This window comes from Oncorhynchus clarkii, chromosome 13 (genome assembly GCF_045791955.1).
Source record: "Oncorhynchus clarkii lewisi isolate Uvic-CL-2024 chromosome 13, UVic_Ocla_1.0, whole genome shotgun sequence".
Classification (NCBI taxonomy): domain Eukaryota; kingdom Metazoa; phylum Chordata; class Actinopteri; order Salmoniformes; family Salmonidae; genus Oncorhynchus; species Oncorhynchus clarkii.
This window is the reverse complement of record NC_092159.1, coordinates 40,039,646-40,056,461: the sequence shown is the minus strand read 5'-3', so window position 1 is coordinate 40,056,461 and position 16,816 is coordinate 40,039,646. Positions and strand designations below refer to the sequence as shown.

The 16,816-nt window shown below is 45.0% G+C and overlaps 1 protein-coding gene across 2 annotated transcripts in view; it reads left to right on the top strand.

The window, feature by feature from the left end:
- LOC139364720 (SRC kinase signaling inhibitor 1-like) overlaps positions 1–16,816 on the top strand; it is a 106,871-nt gene that overhangs the window by 53,491 nt on the left and 36,564 nt on the right. For both annotated transcript variants that reach the window (XM_071101718.1, XM_071101719.1), the window contains 2 exons: positions 5,156–5,182; positions 15,713–15,911. In XM_071101718.1, coding sequence (XP_070957819.1) covers positions 15,809–15,911 — 103 coding nt within the window. In that variant the 5' untranslated portion in view covers positions 5,156–5,182; positions 15,713–15,808. The remainder of the gene's footprint in view (positions 1–5,155; positions 5,183–15,712; positions 15,912–16,816) is intronic.

The following is a 16,816-nucleotide window of genomic DNA, read 5'->3' as shown; positions in this document are numbered from 1 at the left end:
GAGTCATACTGTATGTATTACATGGGGTAGTAAATATGTAACGCAGCAGGAGTATGTATTACCTGGGGGATAAAGATGTTTCAGCTTAGTACTAGGGATGCTGGTGGAGTCATACTGTATGTATTACATTGGGTAGTAAATATGTAACGCAGCAGGAGTATGTATTACCTGGGGGATAAAGATGTTTCAGCTTAGTACTAGGGATGCTGGTGGAGTCATACTGTATGTATTACATTGGGTAGTAAATATGTAACGCAGCAGGAGTATGTATTACCTGGGGGATAAAGATGTTTCAGCTTAGTACTAGGGATGCTGGTGGAGTCATACTGTATGTATTACATTGGGTAGTAAATATGTAACGCAGCAGGAGTATGTATTACCTGGGGGATAAAGATGTTTCAGCTTAGTACTAGGGATGCTGGTGGAGTCATACTGTATGTATTACATTGGGTAGTAAATATGTAACGCAGCAGGAGTATGTATTACCTGGGGGATAAAGATGTTTCAGCTTAGTACTAGGGATGCTGGTGGAGTCATACTGTATGTATTACATTGGGTAGTAAATATGTAACGCAGCAGGAGTATGTATTACCTGGGGGGATAAAGATGTTTCAGCTTAGTACTAGGGATGCTGGTGGAGTCATACTGTATGTATTACATTGGGTAGTAAATATGTAACGCAGCAGGAGTATGTATTACCTGGGGGATAAAGATGTTTCAGCTTAGTACTAGGGATGCTGGTGGAGTCATACTGTATGTATTACATGGGGTAGTAAATATGTAACGCAGCAGGAGTATGTATTACCTGGGGGATAAAGATGTTTCAGCTTAGTACTAGGGATGCTGGTGGAGTCATACTGTATGTATTACATGGGGTAGTAAATATGTAACGCAGCAGGAGTATGTATTACCTGGGGGATAAAGATGTTTCAGCTTAGTACTAGGGATGCTGGTGGAGTCATACTGTATGTATTACATTGGGTAGTAAATATGTAACGCAGCAGGAGTATGTATTACCTGGGGGATGAAGATGTTTCAGCTTAGTACTAGGGATGCTGGTGGAGTCATACTGTATGTATTACATTGGGTAGTAAATATGTAACGCAGCAGGAGTATGTATTACCTGGGGGGATAAAGATGTTTCAGCTTAGTACTAGGGATGCTGGTGGAGTCATACTGTATGTATTACATTGGGTAGTAAATATGTAACGCAGCAGGAGTATGTATTACATGGGGGATAAAGATGTTTCAGCTTAGTACTAGGGATGCTGGTGGAGTCATACTGTATGTATTACATTGGGTAGTAAATATGTAACGCAGCAGGAGTATGTATTACCTGGGGGGTTGAAGATGTTTCAGCTTAGTACTAGGGATGCTGGTGGAGTCATACTGTATGTATTACATTGGGTAGTAAATATGTAACGCAGCAGGAGTATGTATTACCTGGGGGGATAAAGATGTTTCAGTTTAGTACTAGGGATGCTGGTGGAGTCATACTGTATGTATTACATTGGGTAGTAAATATGTAACGCAGCAGGAGTATGTATTACCTGGGGGATAAAGATGTTTCAGCTTAGTACTAGGGATGCTGGTGGAGTCATACTGTATGTATTACATTGGGTAGTAAATATGTAACGCAGCAGGAGTATGTATTACCTGGGGGATAAAGATGTTTCAGCTTAGTACTAGGGATGCTGGTGGAGTCATACTGTATGTATTACATTGGGTAGTAAATATGTAACGCAGCAGGAGTATGTATTACCTGGGGGATAAAGATGTTTCAGCTTAGTACTAGGGATGCTGGTGGAGTCATACTGTATGTATTACATTGGGTAGTAAATATGTAACGCAGCAGGAGTATGTATTACCTGGGGGGATAAAGATGTTTCAGCTTAGTACTAGGGATGCTGGTGGAGTCATACTGTATGTATTACATTGGGTAGTAAATATGTAACGCAGCAGGAGTATGTATTACCTGGGGGGATAAAGATGTTTCAGCTTAGTACTAGGGATGCTGGTGGAGTCATACTGTATGTATTAGCTAGTATGGTAGACTGGTGTGTGGTGACTACGATAAATCTGGGGCTGAGGAGGTGGATGCAGATTGTTGACTCGCCTGGGTATGCTGAGAGGGGTTTGGCACAGAGTAGGATTTTTGAGGGGGGTTCATTTATTTTCAATTAGTATACTGTATGTAAAGGTTATGATTGGTCAGAAACTATACTTCAAGGTAAACAAAACGGTTTTATATTACTGAGCGCATAGTGTTGTCGTTAGAATCCTCTGACCTGTGCTATCTACCACACGGCAGCAGTATTTGCGACTCAAAGTCCAATCTGTAGGATGGCCAATCAAGGTGCAGTTCAAACAACAACAGGAGCTGAAGTGGTGGAGGAAGAGAGGCTGTTTACACTGACCTTAGATCTGTAAACAAGACTCATTACACCACAGTCCACAGAACAGGCACATGCCCAATAAACATTCTCACATTACTAGTCTGTGAGGGAAAAAAACATCATTCAGGAGTTATTCACTTGCAGAAATGTGTCTGTCTGTCTGTCTGTCTGTCTGTCTGTCTGTCTGTCTGTTCGTTCCAGGGTTGTCAGGGGCAACCCTAGAGCCCAGGCAAACTAGACTGAATGACTGACTGACACATGAGCAGGTAGAATCTAACCCAGCCCATCCCACAGGCAATAGAGCCTACCTCCTAGTACAGTCATGACCTACTTTCCACATGGACACACACACATTTCCATCCTGCTGACACACACAAAGGCACAAAGCTTTGGTTCACCTGACCGCCAACACAAAACCAGTAGAATGGAATAGAAGTCACTTATAGAACAGAGAGAAATGAGAGAGGCCAAGAGTGTGAACTGAATGTGTTCTATAGTAGACTTTAGTGACATCACAACATTATCTTACAGAGATGTGTTTTTACGTTAGTAATATTCAGCTCCCCAGTAAAGGAAGCTCAGGGTTTGGGCCGATTCCCATTTATGTTGCGTCAGTGTAAGCAAAACTCGGTCTCCCTGGATCTGACCGTTCTAGCCAGTTCTGACACTGCTAGACATTACAATGAACTCAGTCCCAACCTTTGATTTCAACACATGCCCCATCCATCCTGTAATGTCAGAGAAGGTGAACTGATCAGGGAGGCTCATCTGCATATGTAATCAGCAGCCACCTATGTGGTTCAGGGAACCAGAGAAAGTTCCAGACTGTCGCTGTAGTTGTTTAGCCTTGTGTGTGTTGTATAGCTGATTCCTGTCACAAACAGGTCTGGTAACAGGCTAGTTGTTGTTGCCATGGCAAGGCATATTGCCGCTGTCCTGTGGGCGTACACTGTCCCTCTCTCCGGGTTATACAGGGAAAACAGAGAACGGTATACAGTGGACAGAGCGCAGAGATCCAGGGTCAGTTTTAAGCTGTGGGTATAGGTGTTGCCATGGCAGGGAGTCATGGCGGTGCCACCCAGTGCCCTGTGGTTGTATATTGTTACTCTCTCCAGGTCATCACTTAGTCTGGACTGAATCATTAAAAATTCAGCTCCATTGATCAGCATGGGGTGTAGAGGTAGCTACTATTGTATCAGTGTGCCTGCCTGCCCTGTACACCAGGCTGCCTCCTTAGTCCATAGCCAGGCCCTGCAGGACTGTTTAACACGGTGTCAATGAGAGAGATAGAGGGAGGAACACCTTAGGCTTAGAGAGACTGGCATCATGTAGGTCATGGGGGGATTCCCACCAGCCATAACCAGCTCTCCAACTAGCTAGCTGACACGTTTTTCATAGTTAAATGAATGTCGCTCATCTATTATAAATGGCCACGCTGGGTGAGAGACAGACGTGGGAGAGGATAAAGTAACAGTCAGTTGCAAATGAACTCTCGCTGGTGTCCATAATAAAAATATGATGAGGCGATATCGAAAGGAAACACTGAGAAAGAGAAACTAGCCGACGATGATAAATCAAATGAAGAAAGCCTAGGCTACCTGTCATTTTGTCCTATCCTCACGCCGGTGGATATATGGCAGCAGGGAAAACGGTCACTCCGGTAAATGAACTGGAAATTGCCTGCAGATAAGGGTACGGAACTATAATAAGAGTTTAGATTTGGAATCAAAATTCATAAACTGTCGCCATCTTTTTAATTTACATATGATTGTGAGGTGTTTCCAGGCCGTTGGAAGCCTGACCTGCTTTATAGCACACGGTGGTTATTATATTTGAATGGAAAGAACTTCCTCGGGCCTAGACTAGCATGTGTCACAGTAGAGAGGGCCAAAGGGAGGGAGAGGAGGACAAAAGGAAAGAGGAGGGAGAGGCAGTGAGGTAGTGGGTTAGGTAGAGAATATCAGATGGATAGAGAGAGAGAGGCAGGTGCAGCGAGGGAGCAAAAAGGAAGAGAAAAGAAGAGAAAGAGGGGGCCTGTCTGCCGATGGATGATGGTGAAGTCTGGGAGACAGGCCAACATCTGAACGACTGACAGAGTGGCCTGTTTAATTCAATTTCACTTCTTTCACTTAATCCTGTCAAACGGCACAGCCTGTAGCTGGGTCCTACTTGGTTTGAGTTGCAACATTACATTCACAAACAGATCCCCCCCATCCTCTCCTGCCCACATCCACAACACCTAATGTTAATCACTTACTAAGAACATTGTAACCTTCTTGTTGTATTAACGATTCCCTTAATGGGCTGTCAATATGCCCTGTGTTGGCTCTGATGCAGGATAATGACATGATGCTTGGGATAGTGTGTGTGTGTGTGTGTCTGTGCTCTGTATGTGTGTGTGTGTGTGTGTGTGTGTGTGGGAAGTGGGCTAGTAGGGTGTGTGCAGCATATTTTGGTCTGGGAATGGTCCCACTTCTAAGAGCATTCGATGCTGGTGTGTCACTGTCAAGGGCTTTTGGGGTACCTATTTCAGTCACTCTCTCTACCTCTCCTCTTCCCTCCATCTCGTTATACATCGCTCCCTCTGTCTCTTGTCCTCTCTCTCCCTCACCCATCATGCAATTTCCCAGAGAGTTGATTTCATTGTTGTCAGATACCTGAGAGTAAATGTCTAACACTTCTCTCCCCCCTTTTTCTCCCTCTTTCTATCACGCTCTCTTTTCTTTTCTTTTCTCTCTTTCTTTTTCTCTCTCCCCCAGCAACAACCCAACTACTGGAGCTTTAAGGTCAGTGCTGTAAGTGACAGTGTTACTGTGTCAGTTTGGGTTTCTCCATCCACTGTGGTGTGTTCTTGTGTGTGTGTGTGTGTGTGTGTGTGTGTGTGTGTGTGTGTGTGTGTGTGTGTGGCACATCTCCTATGGCTCCTATGGCACATCTCTCTCTCTGCCTGGTTTCTGCAGCAGCCCTGTGCCCGTCGTACCGCTGGCATGCAGACTCTCAGCTGGAATCTCTCGAGTCTCAGGCGGCAGCAGCAGCTTAAAGCCTTCAAGCTCCGTTTACTCTGCAGGAAACGATTCTCCCAGGATTAATGCCACCTCAGTCAGTCAGCTAGCGCCTACCGCTAATGGCTAACATCCATGTGACCTTGCTAGAGTATTACTCAGGCTAACTGAGACGTTAAGAAGAAATTACAGTGCCTTGTTGCATTGTGGAAAAGTTACTTTGACATTTCTCAGACGTCCTTCTATATTACTGACAGGCTTTGAGGTTAGATATGCTGTATTTAGGAGAAATGTACAGTTATATGGCATGTATTATTTCTGCTCTGGCTTGCCTGCGGATACATCCGTGAGGGTATATCTGGCTTGCCTGCGGATACATCAGTGAGGGTATATCTGTCTTGCCTGCGGATACATCAGTGAGGGTATATCTGTCTTGCCTGCGGATACATCAGTGAGGGTATATCTGTCTTGCCTGCGGATACATCAGTGAGGGTATATCTGTCTTGCCTGCGGATACATCAGTGAGGATATATCTGTCTTGCCTGCGGATACATCAGTGAGGGTATATCTGTCTTGCCTGCGGATACATCAGTGAGGGTATATCTGTCTTGCCTGCGGATACATCAGTGAGGGTATATCTGTCTTGCCTGCGGATACATCAGTGAGGGTATATCTGTCTTTCCTGCGGATACATCAGTGAGGGTATATCTGTCTTGCCTGCGGATACATCAGTGAGGGTATATCTGTCTTGCCTGCGGATACATCAGTGAGGGTATATCTGTCTTGCCTGCGGATACATCAGTGAGGGTATATCTGTCTTGCCTGCGGATACATCAGTGAGGGTATATCTGTCTTGCGTGCGGATACATCAGTGAGGGTATATCTGTCTTGCCTGCGGATACATTAGTGAGGGTATATCTGTCTTGCGTGCGAGTGTCATGCTGTGGATCTATGTGAGCTGGCATGGTTTACGGTGTGTTGAGGGTTATGTTTCATAGATGTTGTCTGGAGGCTGCTGAGGCACAGCATGGATCTACACAGAGAGTATATGTGTGGGAAGAGGCCTCGTCTGAGGTTTACGCTTCCCTGAAATATCATCCGGACAGGGTGGAAATGTTACCAGATATCAATATCCAGTTCCTGGACCCATCTACCCCACAACTATGTAATTATTACAATATCCAGTTCCCTGACCCATCTACCCCACAACTATGTAATTATTACAATATCCAGATCCCTGACCCATCTACCCCAGAGCTATGTAATTATTACAATATCCAGTTCCCTGACCCATCTACCCCAGAGCTATGTAATTATTACAATATCCAGATCCCTGACCCATCTACCCCACAACTATGTAATTATTACAATATCCAGTTCCCTGACCCATCTACCCCACAACTATGTAATTATTACAATATCCAGATCCCTGACCCATCTACCCCAGAGCTATGTAATTATTACAATATCCAGTTCCCTGACCCATCTACCCCAGAGCTATGTAATTACTACAATATCCAGATCCCTGACCCATCTACCCCACAACTATGTCATTATTACAATATCTAGATCCCTGACCCATCTACCCCACAACTATGTAATTATTACAATATCCAGATCCCTGACCCATCTACCCCACAACTATGTAATTATTACAATATCCAGATCCCTGACCCATCTACCCCAGAACTATGTAATTATTACAGTGTCCAAAAAAAGCTTTAAAAACCCCTTTTTTTGCGCTCCCAACAAGCTCTAATCAGAGGCTGTCAGGCAAGCGGTTTTCTTGGAATGACTTCCTACAGCTATTGGACAGTCATCAAATCGCTGTCACAATATTCGATTTTCTCTTCATTTTTCTACTTCCATGACTATGTGGAACTATTATTTTCACACCCTTGATCAAGTGCTCGCCTAATAATGCTTGCCCACTTTTCCAGTGCTCTTCCACATAAATGACATCACGGTGTCGAAATATGGAGATTAATATAATTAAAAGCCTACTGATTGAGTCACATTCTCAACAGGCTGAATTAGACAGAATTAAAGTGAAGGAGGAGAACAGGTGATAAGATGAAGAGGTAGAAGAAGAGGTAGAATCCAGCCCGATGGAGATTATTCTGCTGTATGTATCAGACCTGGGTTCAAATACAATTTCAAAATAAACATTCAGATAACCTTTTTATTTTTTTATTTTTAAACAAGCAGTTGAATATTGGAATGCATTTCGAAATACACTTGGAAAGTATCTGAAAATGCTCAAATACACTGACTCAAATTGTCACGCCTTGACCTTAGAGATGCTTTTTATTTCTCTATTCTGGTTAGGTCAGGGTGTGACTAGGGTGGGTACTCTAGTTTTTGTATTTCTATGTTGGCCTGGTATGGTTCCCAATCAGAGGCAGCTGTCTATCGTTGTCTCTGATTGAGGATCATATTTAGGCAGCCTTTTTCCACCTGTTGTGTGTGGGATCTTGATTTTGTATTGTAGCTTTAGCCCTACAAAGCTGAATGTTTTGTTTGTTACTCTTGTTTTGTGCCGGTTATCATTAATAAAAAATGATTAACCTACCCCACGCTGCATCTTGGTCCGACCATCCTTCCAACAACGATCGTTACACAAATACACTCCCATGCATTTAACCCAGGTATTTGAACATATTATTTGAACTGAAGTAAAAGTACTTGTTTGGGCTGTGTATTTGAAAATACTCAAACACACTGTTACAGTTTTCTTCCTGGGAAGGAGAGGAGGACCAAAATGCAGTGTGGTTATGGTTGAACATCTTTAATAAAGATGATACCGTGAACAATATACATATACAAAATAAGAAAACGTGGCAAAACCGAAACAGTCCTAACTGGTGCAAAACACAGAGACAGGAAACAATCACCCACGAAATACCCAAAGAATATGGCTGCCTAAATATGGTTCCCAATCAGAGACAATGATAAACACCTGCCTCTGATTGAGAACCACTCTAGGCAACCATAGACTTACCTAGAATACTACACTGAACACAACCCCATCGATCTACAAAACCCCTAGACAAGACAAACACATAATCACCCATGTCACACCCTGGCCTAACCACAATAATAAAGAAAACACAGGATACTAAGGCCAGGGCGTGACACACACAGAAAAAAAAGTATTTAAGAGGTTAAATAACAAATACTCAAACACACATGTATTTGAACCCAGATCTGGTATGTATGTATTCTACTGGCCTGGCCCCTTTTCTATTTTTCCTAGGCAAAGAAGACTACCAGCCATCTCAGGCGTCATCCCCCCTCCCTAGAGTACGCCATTTTCTTCACTCTCCTGCCCAGCGAGCAGATCGCATCAGCGAACAATCCAGCGCAATTTGGCAGAGCAATTTCTTCCATGCATTGATGACTCCCCGTATTATAAAGAGACTGAGCTCGGCCAAGGGGGGGGGCTGAGAGATAGACGGTGCGAGTGAAAGCCAGAGATAGAGGGAAAAAGTAAGTGAGGAGTAAGAGGGAGGTAGATTGATTTATTATGGGGGGTAATTTTTGTTTCCAATTTTCGCGGAACGGCCGTAGGCTTGCTTGTTTTCTAGGCTCTTCTCTACCTGTTTGGTGAAATATCACAAAGTGTGGGGAGAGAGCGAGTGTGTGTGAGAGCAGGGCTGTACAAACAGACATAGACTGCAACAGGAGGAGGAGGAGGAGTAGAGGGGTGTAGAGGGGTGCTCGGCTGCTTTGAGAGCTGTCCAGAAACAGAGGTGTTGACATAGAGAGACACAGACAGCCGGAATGAGAAGCTACTTTTGAGACGGATGAAAAACTGATGGCGCTCTGAGGGGTGTGAGTGACAGAGCGGGAAAGGAAGGGGAAAGATGGCACAGAGAGCGAGATTGTAGAGAGAGAGAGAGAGATGGGGAGGGAAAGGAGAAATACGTGCACTGATTATACAAAACATTAACAACACTTGCTCTTTCCATGACAGACTGACCAGGTGAATCCAGGTGAAGGCTATGATCCCTTATTGATGTCACCTGTTAAATCCACTTCAATCAGTGTAGATGAAGGGGAGGAGACAGGTTAAAGAAGGATTTTTAAGCCTTGAGACAATTGAGATATGGATTGTGTATGTGTGCCATTCAGAGGGTGAATGGGAAAGACAAAAGATTGAAGTGCCTTTGAACAGGGTATGGTAGTAGGTGCCAGACACACTGGTTTGTGTCAAGAACTGCAACGCTGCTGCGTTTTTCACGCTCAACAGTTTCCCGTGAGTGTCAAGAATGGTCCGCCACCCAAAGCACATACAGTCAACTTAACACACCTGCGGGAGCATTGAATTCAACATGGACCAGCATCCCTGTGGATCCCTTTTGACAGTCCATGCCCCGATGAATTGAGGCTGTTCTGAGGGCTACTCAATATTAGTAAGGAGTTCCTAATGTTTGGTACGGTCAGTGTACGAACAAGGAAAGGTGGCTGAAAAGTGGTTGAAAAGGCCAGAGAATGGAAGGGGGATAGAATAAGAAGAGAGAGAGGTGTGAGGAGTGTGATGTAAGTCAGTTAAAACCACTTGAGGTCGATGTCCGTGCCCACGCGGAAATCCAATTAGCATGATAAAAAAACATTGCCATAAAAATCTATCAGTTTAAACTAGAGATACCTGTTTTTTTTTGCATTGGATGTGTCTCAATCCACTGCATCCGCCTATGTCGCACTTCCGCATCTGTGGTGAAAGGTGAAAGAGCTAGAGCGGTGTTTGTCAGACCATGAGGCATCCCGGAAATCGGTCTTCTTACAAAAATCGTTCGTTTTGCTCTACAACCCCCGTAAGCGTATTGGGGTTCGTCTAAAGTCGGTTCAGCCCATCTGACAACTTCTGTCTAGCATCCGAACAGTAATGACCCCTCTGTGGAAAGGTGAGACTCACAAACACGTACATGTTGGTTATTTTCCTCTAAGCCTCACAAGACTTGTCTGAAAGTCCACTGGTACCAGTTGAAAAAAGGTATGGAAGTATATATGAAGACTGATTAGTGCCAAAAATAAGGTGTTAAATACATGTAAAAAAATAATCATCATGTTTCCTGGACTTTCTTATATCTCTCAGATACTTCCTTTAGTTTTTTTGGGAGGTACTATATGTTGTTCCATGTAGTGAATCTGTAATGCAATGTACAGTATGGGCTAATAGAAGTAATGAAATGTACAGTATGGGCTAATAGAAGTAATGAAATGTACAGTATGGGCTAATAGCAGTAATGAAATGTACAGTATGGGCTAATAGCAGTAATGCAATGTACAGTATGGGCTAATAGAAGTAATGAAATGTACAGTACGGGCTAATAGCAGTAATGCAATGTACAGTATGGGCTAATAGAAGTAATGAAATGTACAGTATGGGCTAATAGCAGTAATGAAATGTACAGTATGGGCTAATAGAAGTAATTCCAAATAAACTTTTTCATCAAATAAAAGGTATTTATTTTGATACATCAATGGTTCTTAAAATTCAATCTGTGACCTTCTTACAACAATTCCATTTGGCTTAGCAGAACCCCCCAGCCCATCTTAGACAAGGCTTAGACTATTATGGGTTAATATGTGTCTCTCTAGCAACTATCCCTGGTGAGACAGATTCTTCTCAGATCTGAGAATAGTGAGAATGTCTCTTTCTGACTAATAAACTCTCAGTGGAATGTCTTATCACTTATCACCATTGTAATTAACAGCTAAAGAGAAACCAGAGACCATCACCCCCTGTCATGTGATCCTGGTGGACTGGACTCCAACAGCGTTTTTTTCTGTGTGGCCTTGCTCCCAACCGTTAACTTCAGCCTCTCAACCTATAACAAGCACTTAACCACAACCACGACACTGACCTTCAACCTGACCCACTCTGGGTATGTACAAGAGACAAAATAAACTCAGCAAAAAAAGATATGTCCCTTTTTCAGGACCCTGTCTTTCAAAGATAACTCATAAAAATTCAAATAACTTTACAGATCTTCATTGTAAAGGGTTTTAACACTGTTTCCCATGCTTGTTCAGTGAACCGTAAACAATTAAGGAACATGCACCTGTGGAACGGTCGTTAAGACACTAACAGCTTACAGACGGTAGGCAATCAAGGTCACAGTTATGAAAACTTAGGACACTAAAAGAGGCTTTTCTACTGACTGAAAAACACCAAAAGAAAGATGCACAGGGTCCCTGCTCACCTGTGTGAACGTGCCTTAGGCATGCTGCAAGGAGGCATGAGGACTGCAGATGTGGCCAGGGCAATAAATTGCAATGTCCGTACTGTGAGACGCCTAAGACAGCGCTACAGGGAGACAGGATGGACAGCTGATCATCCTCGCAGTGGCAGACCACGTGTAACAACACCTGCACAGGATCGGTACATCTGAACAGCACACCTGTGGGACAGGTACAGGATGGCAACAACAACTGCCCGAGTTACACCAGGAATTCACAATCCTTCCATCAGTGCTCAGACTTTCCGCAATAGGCTGAGAGAGGCTGGACTGAGGGCTCGTAGGCCAGACATCACCGGCAACAGCGACGCCTATGGGCACAGATAGGACTGGCAAAAAGTGCTCTTCACTGACGAGTCGTGGTTTTGTCTCACCAGGAGTGATGGTCGGATTCGCGTTTATCGTCGAAGGAATGATCGTTACACCGAGGCCTATACTCTGGAGCGGGATCGATTTGGAGGTGGAGGGTCCATCATGGTCTAGGGCGGTGTGTCACAGCATCATTGGACTGAGCTTGTTGTCATTGCAGGCAATCTCTTTATTTATTTTATTTATTTTTATTTTTTTTACCCCTTTTTCTCCCCAATTTCGTGGTATCCAATTGTTGTAGTAGCTACTATCTTGTCTCATCGCTACAACTCCGATACACAACCCAACCAGCCGCACTGCTTCTTAACACAGCGCGCATCCAACCCGGAAGCCAGCCGCACCAATGTGTCGGAGGCTACACCGTGCACCTGGCAACCTTGGCTAGCACGCACTGCGCCTGAGACAAGGACATCCCTACCGACCAAGCCCTCCCTAACCCGGACGACGCTAGGCCAATTGCGCGTCGCCCCACGGACCTCCCGGTCGCGGCCGGTTACGACAGAGCCTGGGCGCGAACCCAGGGACTCTGATGGCACAGCTGGCGCTGCAGTACAGCGCCTTTAACCACTGCGCCACCCGGGAGGCCATTGCAGGCAATCTCAACGCTGTGCGTTACAGGGAAGACATTCTCCTCCCTCATGTGGTACTCTTCCTGCAGGCTCATCCTGACATGACCCTCCAGCATGACCCACCAGCCATTCTGCTCGTTCTGTGTGTGATTTCCTGCAAGACAGGAATGTCAGTGTTCTGCCATGGCCAGCAAAGAGCCCGGATCTCAATCCCATTGAGCACGTCTGGGACCTGTTAGATCAGAGGGTGAGGGCTAGGGCCATTCCCACCAGAAATGTATGACCTTCCTTCTGGAAGAGTAACATCTCACAGCAAGAACTGGCAAATCTGGTGCAGTCCATGAGGAGGAGATGCACTGCAGTACTTAATGCAGCTGATGGCCACACCAGATACTGACAGTTACTTTTGATTTGGACCCCCCCTTTGTTCAGGGACACATTATTTCATTTATGTTAGTGACATGTTAGTGACATGTCTGTGGACGTTTCTTTTTTTGCCGCGTTTAGAGAGAAACGGAGAGGGGAGGGAGAGAGAGAGAAAAGAGGGAGAGATTGGGTTTGTTGTTGGATTTAAAGCAGTTCATAGTCCTAGGTATGTTGGAGCCCGCTGTGTCCTCCTTTCCATTCAGTTATATTTCCTGTGAGATCATCTTGTTTTCTTCCTCTGTGGTATTATAAGAGCGTGGGCTCCTCACAGTAATTGAGTGCTATTGAAAAAGCATGAATTGACACCATAGGATGATAGGGAGAGGTAGAGGAGAAGAAGAAAAGGTGCAGAGAAAAGTGGAAGAGGTGCAATCACAGTTTTCCTCTGAAGAGAGAGAGCGTGTCTAGCATTACAGATCTCCTAGCAGACGGTGAGTTTACCTGCCCATGATGATGCACAGGAGGAAATGGTTCTAGGAACGCTCCCCGTCTTCTATCCCACTGGGCACCCACTGGTTGAATCAACGTTGATTCCACTCCATTTCAATGGAATTACATTGAACCAAAGTGGAAAAGACGTTGAATTGACGTTTGTGCCCAATGGGACATCACTTTGACACCTTTACATAAAGTATCTACGGCAACAACACCTTGTCGATTTGTTTTCTTTCCTCCAACACATGGAGCGAACATATTTTGTTCCGCTAGGGGAAATCTACCTTTGTTTCTTAAGTGTTTAGTAGAATTTTGTTTAGTAGAATGACTATACAATGACTCACACCTGTTTTTCCAACAACAGTCAAAGTGAAAGATTCTCATTCGGTGAGTTGCTGGAGTTTGTTGACAGATCTTCTCTCCTGTGTGTGTGAGAGAGACAGAGCTAGTTTCCCCCTCTCCACTTCCTCCTGTTCTGTTTGAAATTTTGCACGGTCTCCCCAGTTCGGTGTGATTTGTTGAAAATATCCTCTGTTATGTAGGAACAAACACCAGGAAGTAGCACTTTGATTATTGGTGTGATTAGAGATGTGACTCACTCCTCTATAGGATATGTATCTTTTAGCTCTGCTGTGCTGAGTCAAGCTGATGGCTGTGTTTTATCCATCTGCGCTCTGGCTTTGTTTAGCCCTGGAGCTCTGCTTGGCTCACTGGAGCTGGTGTTTGTGTGTGCAGTGTGTTCTGTGTGTACAATATATGCGCTGCTGTGTGGTACTATGGACTGGGTGCTCCCTGCTCAGTGTGGTCGTTGCTTAGATAAATGACCCCATTAGAAAGCACAGTGGGGGCGATCCGTCAGAGCCACCCTCTCCCTGCGTGCCCAGACACTGTCTGCCTGCCCACCAAATCGAATCAAATCAAATATGATTTGTCGCGCACACATATTTAGCAGATGTTATCGCGGGTGTAGTGAAACGCTTATCTTCCTAGCTCCAACGGTGCAGTCATTTACAAGTGCCACCACTCTGTTGTGGGGCTGTGTGTGTGACTGCTCTGTGTAAATGTTTGTGGTTGCAGTATGAACAGTGCGTGTGCGTTTGTGTGAGTGCATGTGTGCGTGCATATGTGGAGCGGACTGGTATCAAATACATCAAACACATGGTTTCCATGTGTTTGATGCCATTCCATTTGCCCCGTTCCAGACATTATTATGAGCCGTCCTCCCCTCAACAGCCTCCTGTGGTGTGTGTGAATGCATGTTGTGTGTATTTGTGAATGACCTCAAAGCGAGCACTGCTGGGAGTCAATGAGCACAGCACTCTGTGAGGCTGCGTCTCGCCTTACTAAATACAAGATTAATGAGAGCCTCGTAGAAAAACATGCTGAAGTCTTATTGAACCAGGACGAGGGATGAAAACGACAGAAAGAGCAGAGGAGAAGTTGTGTTCTACTTGGTGCGGGGGGCTAGCGAGGGGCGCTGGCACTGTACTGTAATGTAAATGTGGGCTCGATGTGTCTGGCTGGCTCTGCAATACTAACAGTCGTCAGCGAGCATTCTGGGAGCTCATTAACGGAGTCTGGGAGCTGGAGGAGACCCGGCGGTGGGGATAGGGGAGCCAGCTCACTGAACAGAACACAGCAGCCTAGCAGAACACAGTCTAGTAGCAGCAGAGCAGCTGAGGAAGAAGAGATGCTGCCTGGGCCCAGGCCAGGTCTAGGCCAGTAGAATAAACCCAGAGTGACAGCCCTGATCTAGATCTACATGGCCTTGTCTAATCCAGACAGCCCTGGCCTGCACTCATTTAAAGTTGGCCAGAGGCCAGCAGGGCACCAACCAATAGGGAGAGGATGCAGGTGTAGGGGGAGAGAGAACTTTACATAAGCAGGTCTCAGGTGCCCACCAGGTTATTTTGTATCTTCCCCATTCCTACCTACTGGTCCTCAGTGGATCCCTAATTCTGAAGGTGTTGTGTTCTGGACTTCTGCCTTGCTGTAACCCTCTGCTGTCAGCACTGGTGAACCAACAGGCACCGTCACATGATTCCATCCCACCCTATCAGAAAGAGGAAAGATGGCGTCAGTGTGAATGTTGGTCCTGACATGCTGATACATTATGTTTATCTTAACTGTGTTTGTTTGTCTTATAGTCTGTATATTGTTTGTTACCTCTTTCACGTTTCTCTGTACTCCTCTCTGTCAAATCCATTCTTTCTGCCTCTTTCTCGCTCTCCTCTCCCCAAACAAACTCCCTCTCACTTTCTCTCCACCAGAGTCGTAGCCCGCGTCACTCCCAGTCCACCCAGTCTGGGCTAGCTGAGCAGGCTGCTAAACTGTCCTTTGCCTCAGCTGAGTCTCTGGCTGAGACCATGTCTGAGGCTGACATCCCCCTGGGGTTCAGCCGAACCAACCGCTTCCGCCAGAGTCTGCCCCTGTCCCGCTCAGCCAGCCAGAACAAGCTGCGCTCCCCAGGTGAGACCCAACACCCACACTGGAGCTGGACATGACCCAGACAGTGCAGAAACTATACATGATGTGTACATGATCCCGTCTTATCCTTTACCAACTACTGCTACAGTCAGACAGTGCTCCCCAGGCGAGACCCACCACACACTGTACAGATAATATACATTACATCAGTGGAGGCTCCTCAGTGGAGGAAGGGGAGGACCATCCTCCTCAGTGAATTCCACAAAAATAAAAAAGAGTGAAACTTTAAAACAGTTCCTTTTTAGATAAACCTATAGTAAATATATTCACGTCACCAAATAATTTATTAAAACACACTGTTTTGCAATGAAGGTCTACAGTAACCTCAACAGCACTCTGTAGGGTATCCCCATGGTGTAGCCGGAGGACAGCTAGCTTCCGTCCTCCTCTGGGTACATGGGTACATTGACTTCCATACAAAACCTAGGAGGCTCATGGTTCTCACCCCCTTCTATTGACTTACACAGTAATTATGGCAACTTCCGGAGGACGTCCTCCAACCTATCAGAGCTCTTGCAGCATGAACTGACATGTTGTCCACCCAATCAAAGGATCAGAGAATGAATCTAGTACTGAAAGTATAAGCTACACCTAGCTAGCACTGCAGTGCATAACATGTGGTGAGTAATTGACTCAAAGAGAGAGAAAGAAAATAGTTGAACAGTTTTGAACAAATTAATTTCTAAAAATATTAAGGAGAATGAAGAGAAAGAAAGAGAGATGTTGAATTTTTTGCCTGGTCACAGACACCACAAGCAAAGGAAAAATATGTGAGGACAGCGCGTAGATGCAAGATGGAATTAACAAGCAAAGTGATCAAGCTGTTTATTTGTGGCTGCTATGAAAGTGAACTGTTTTTGCGTGTGATCAGGGGTGTATTCATTCCA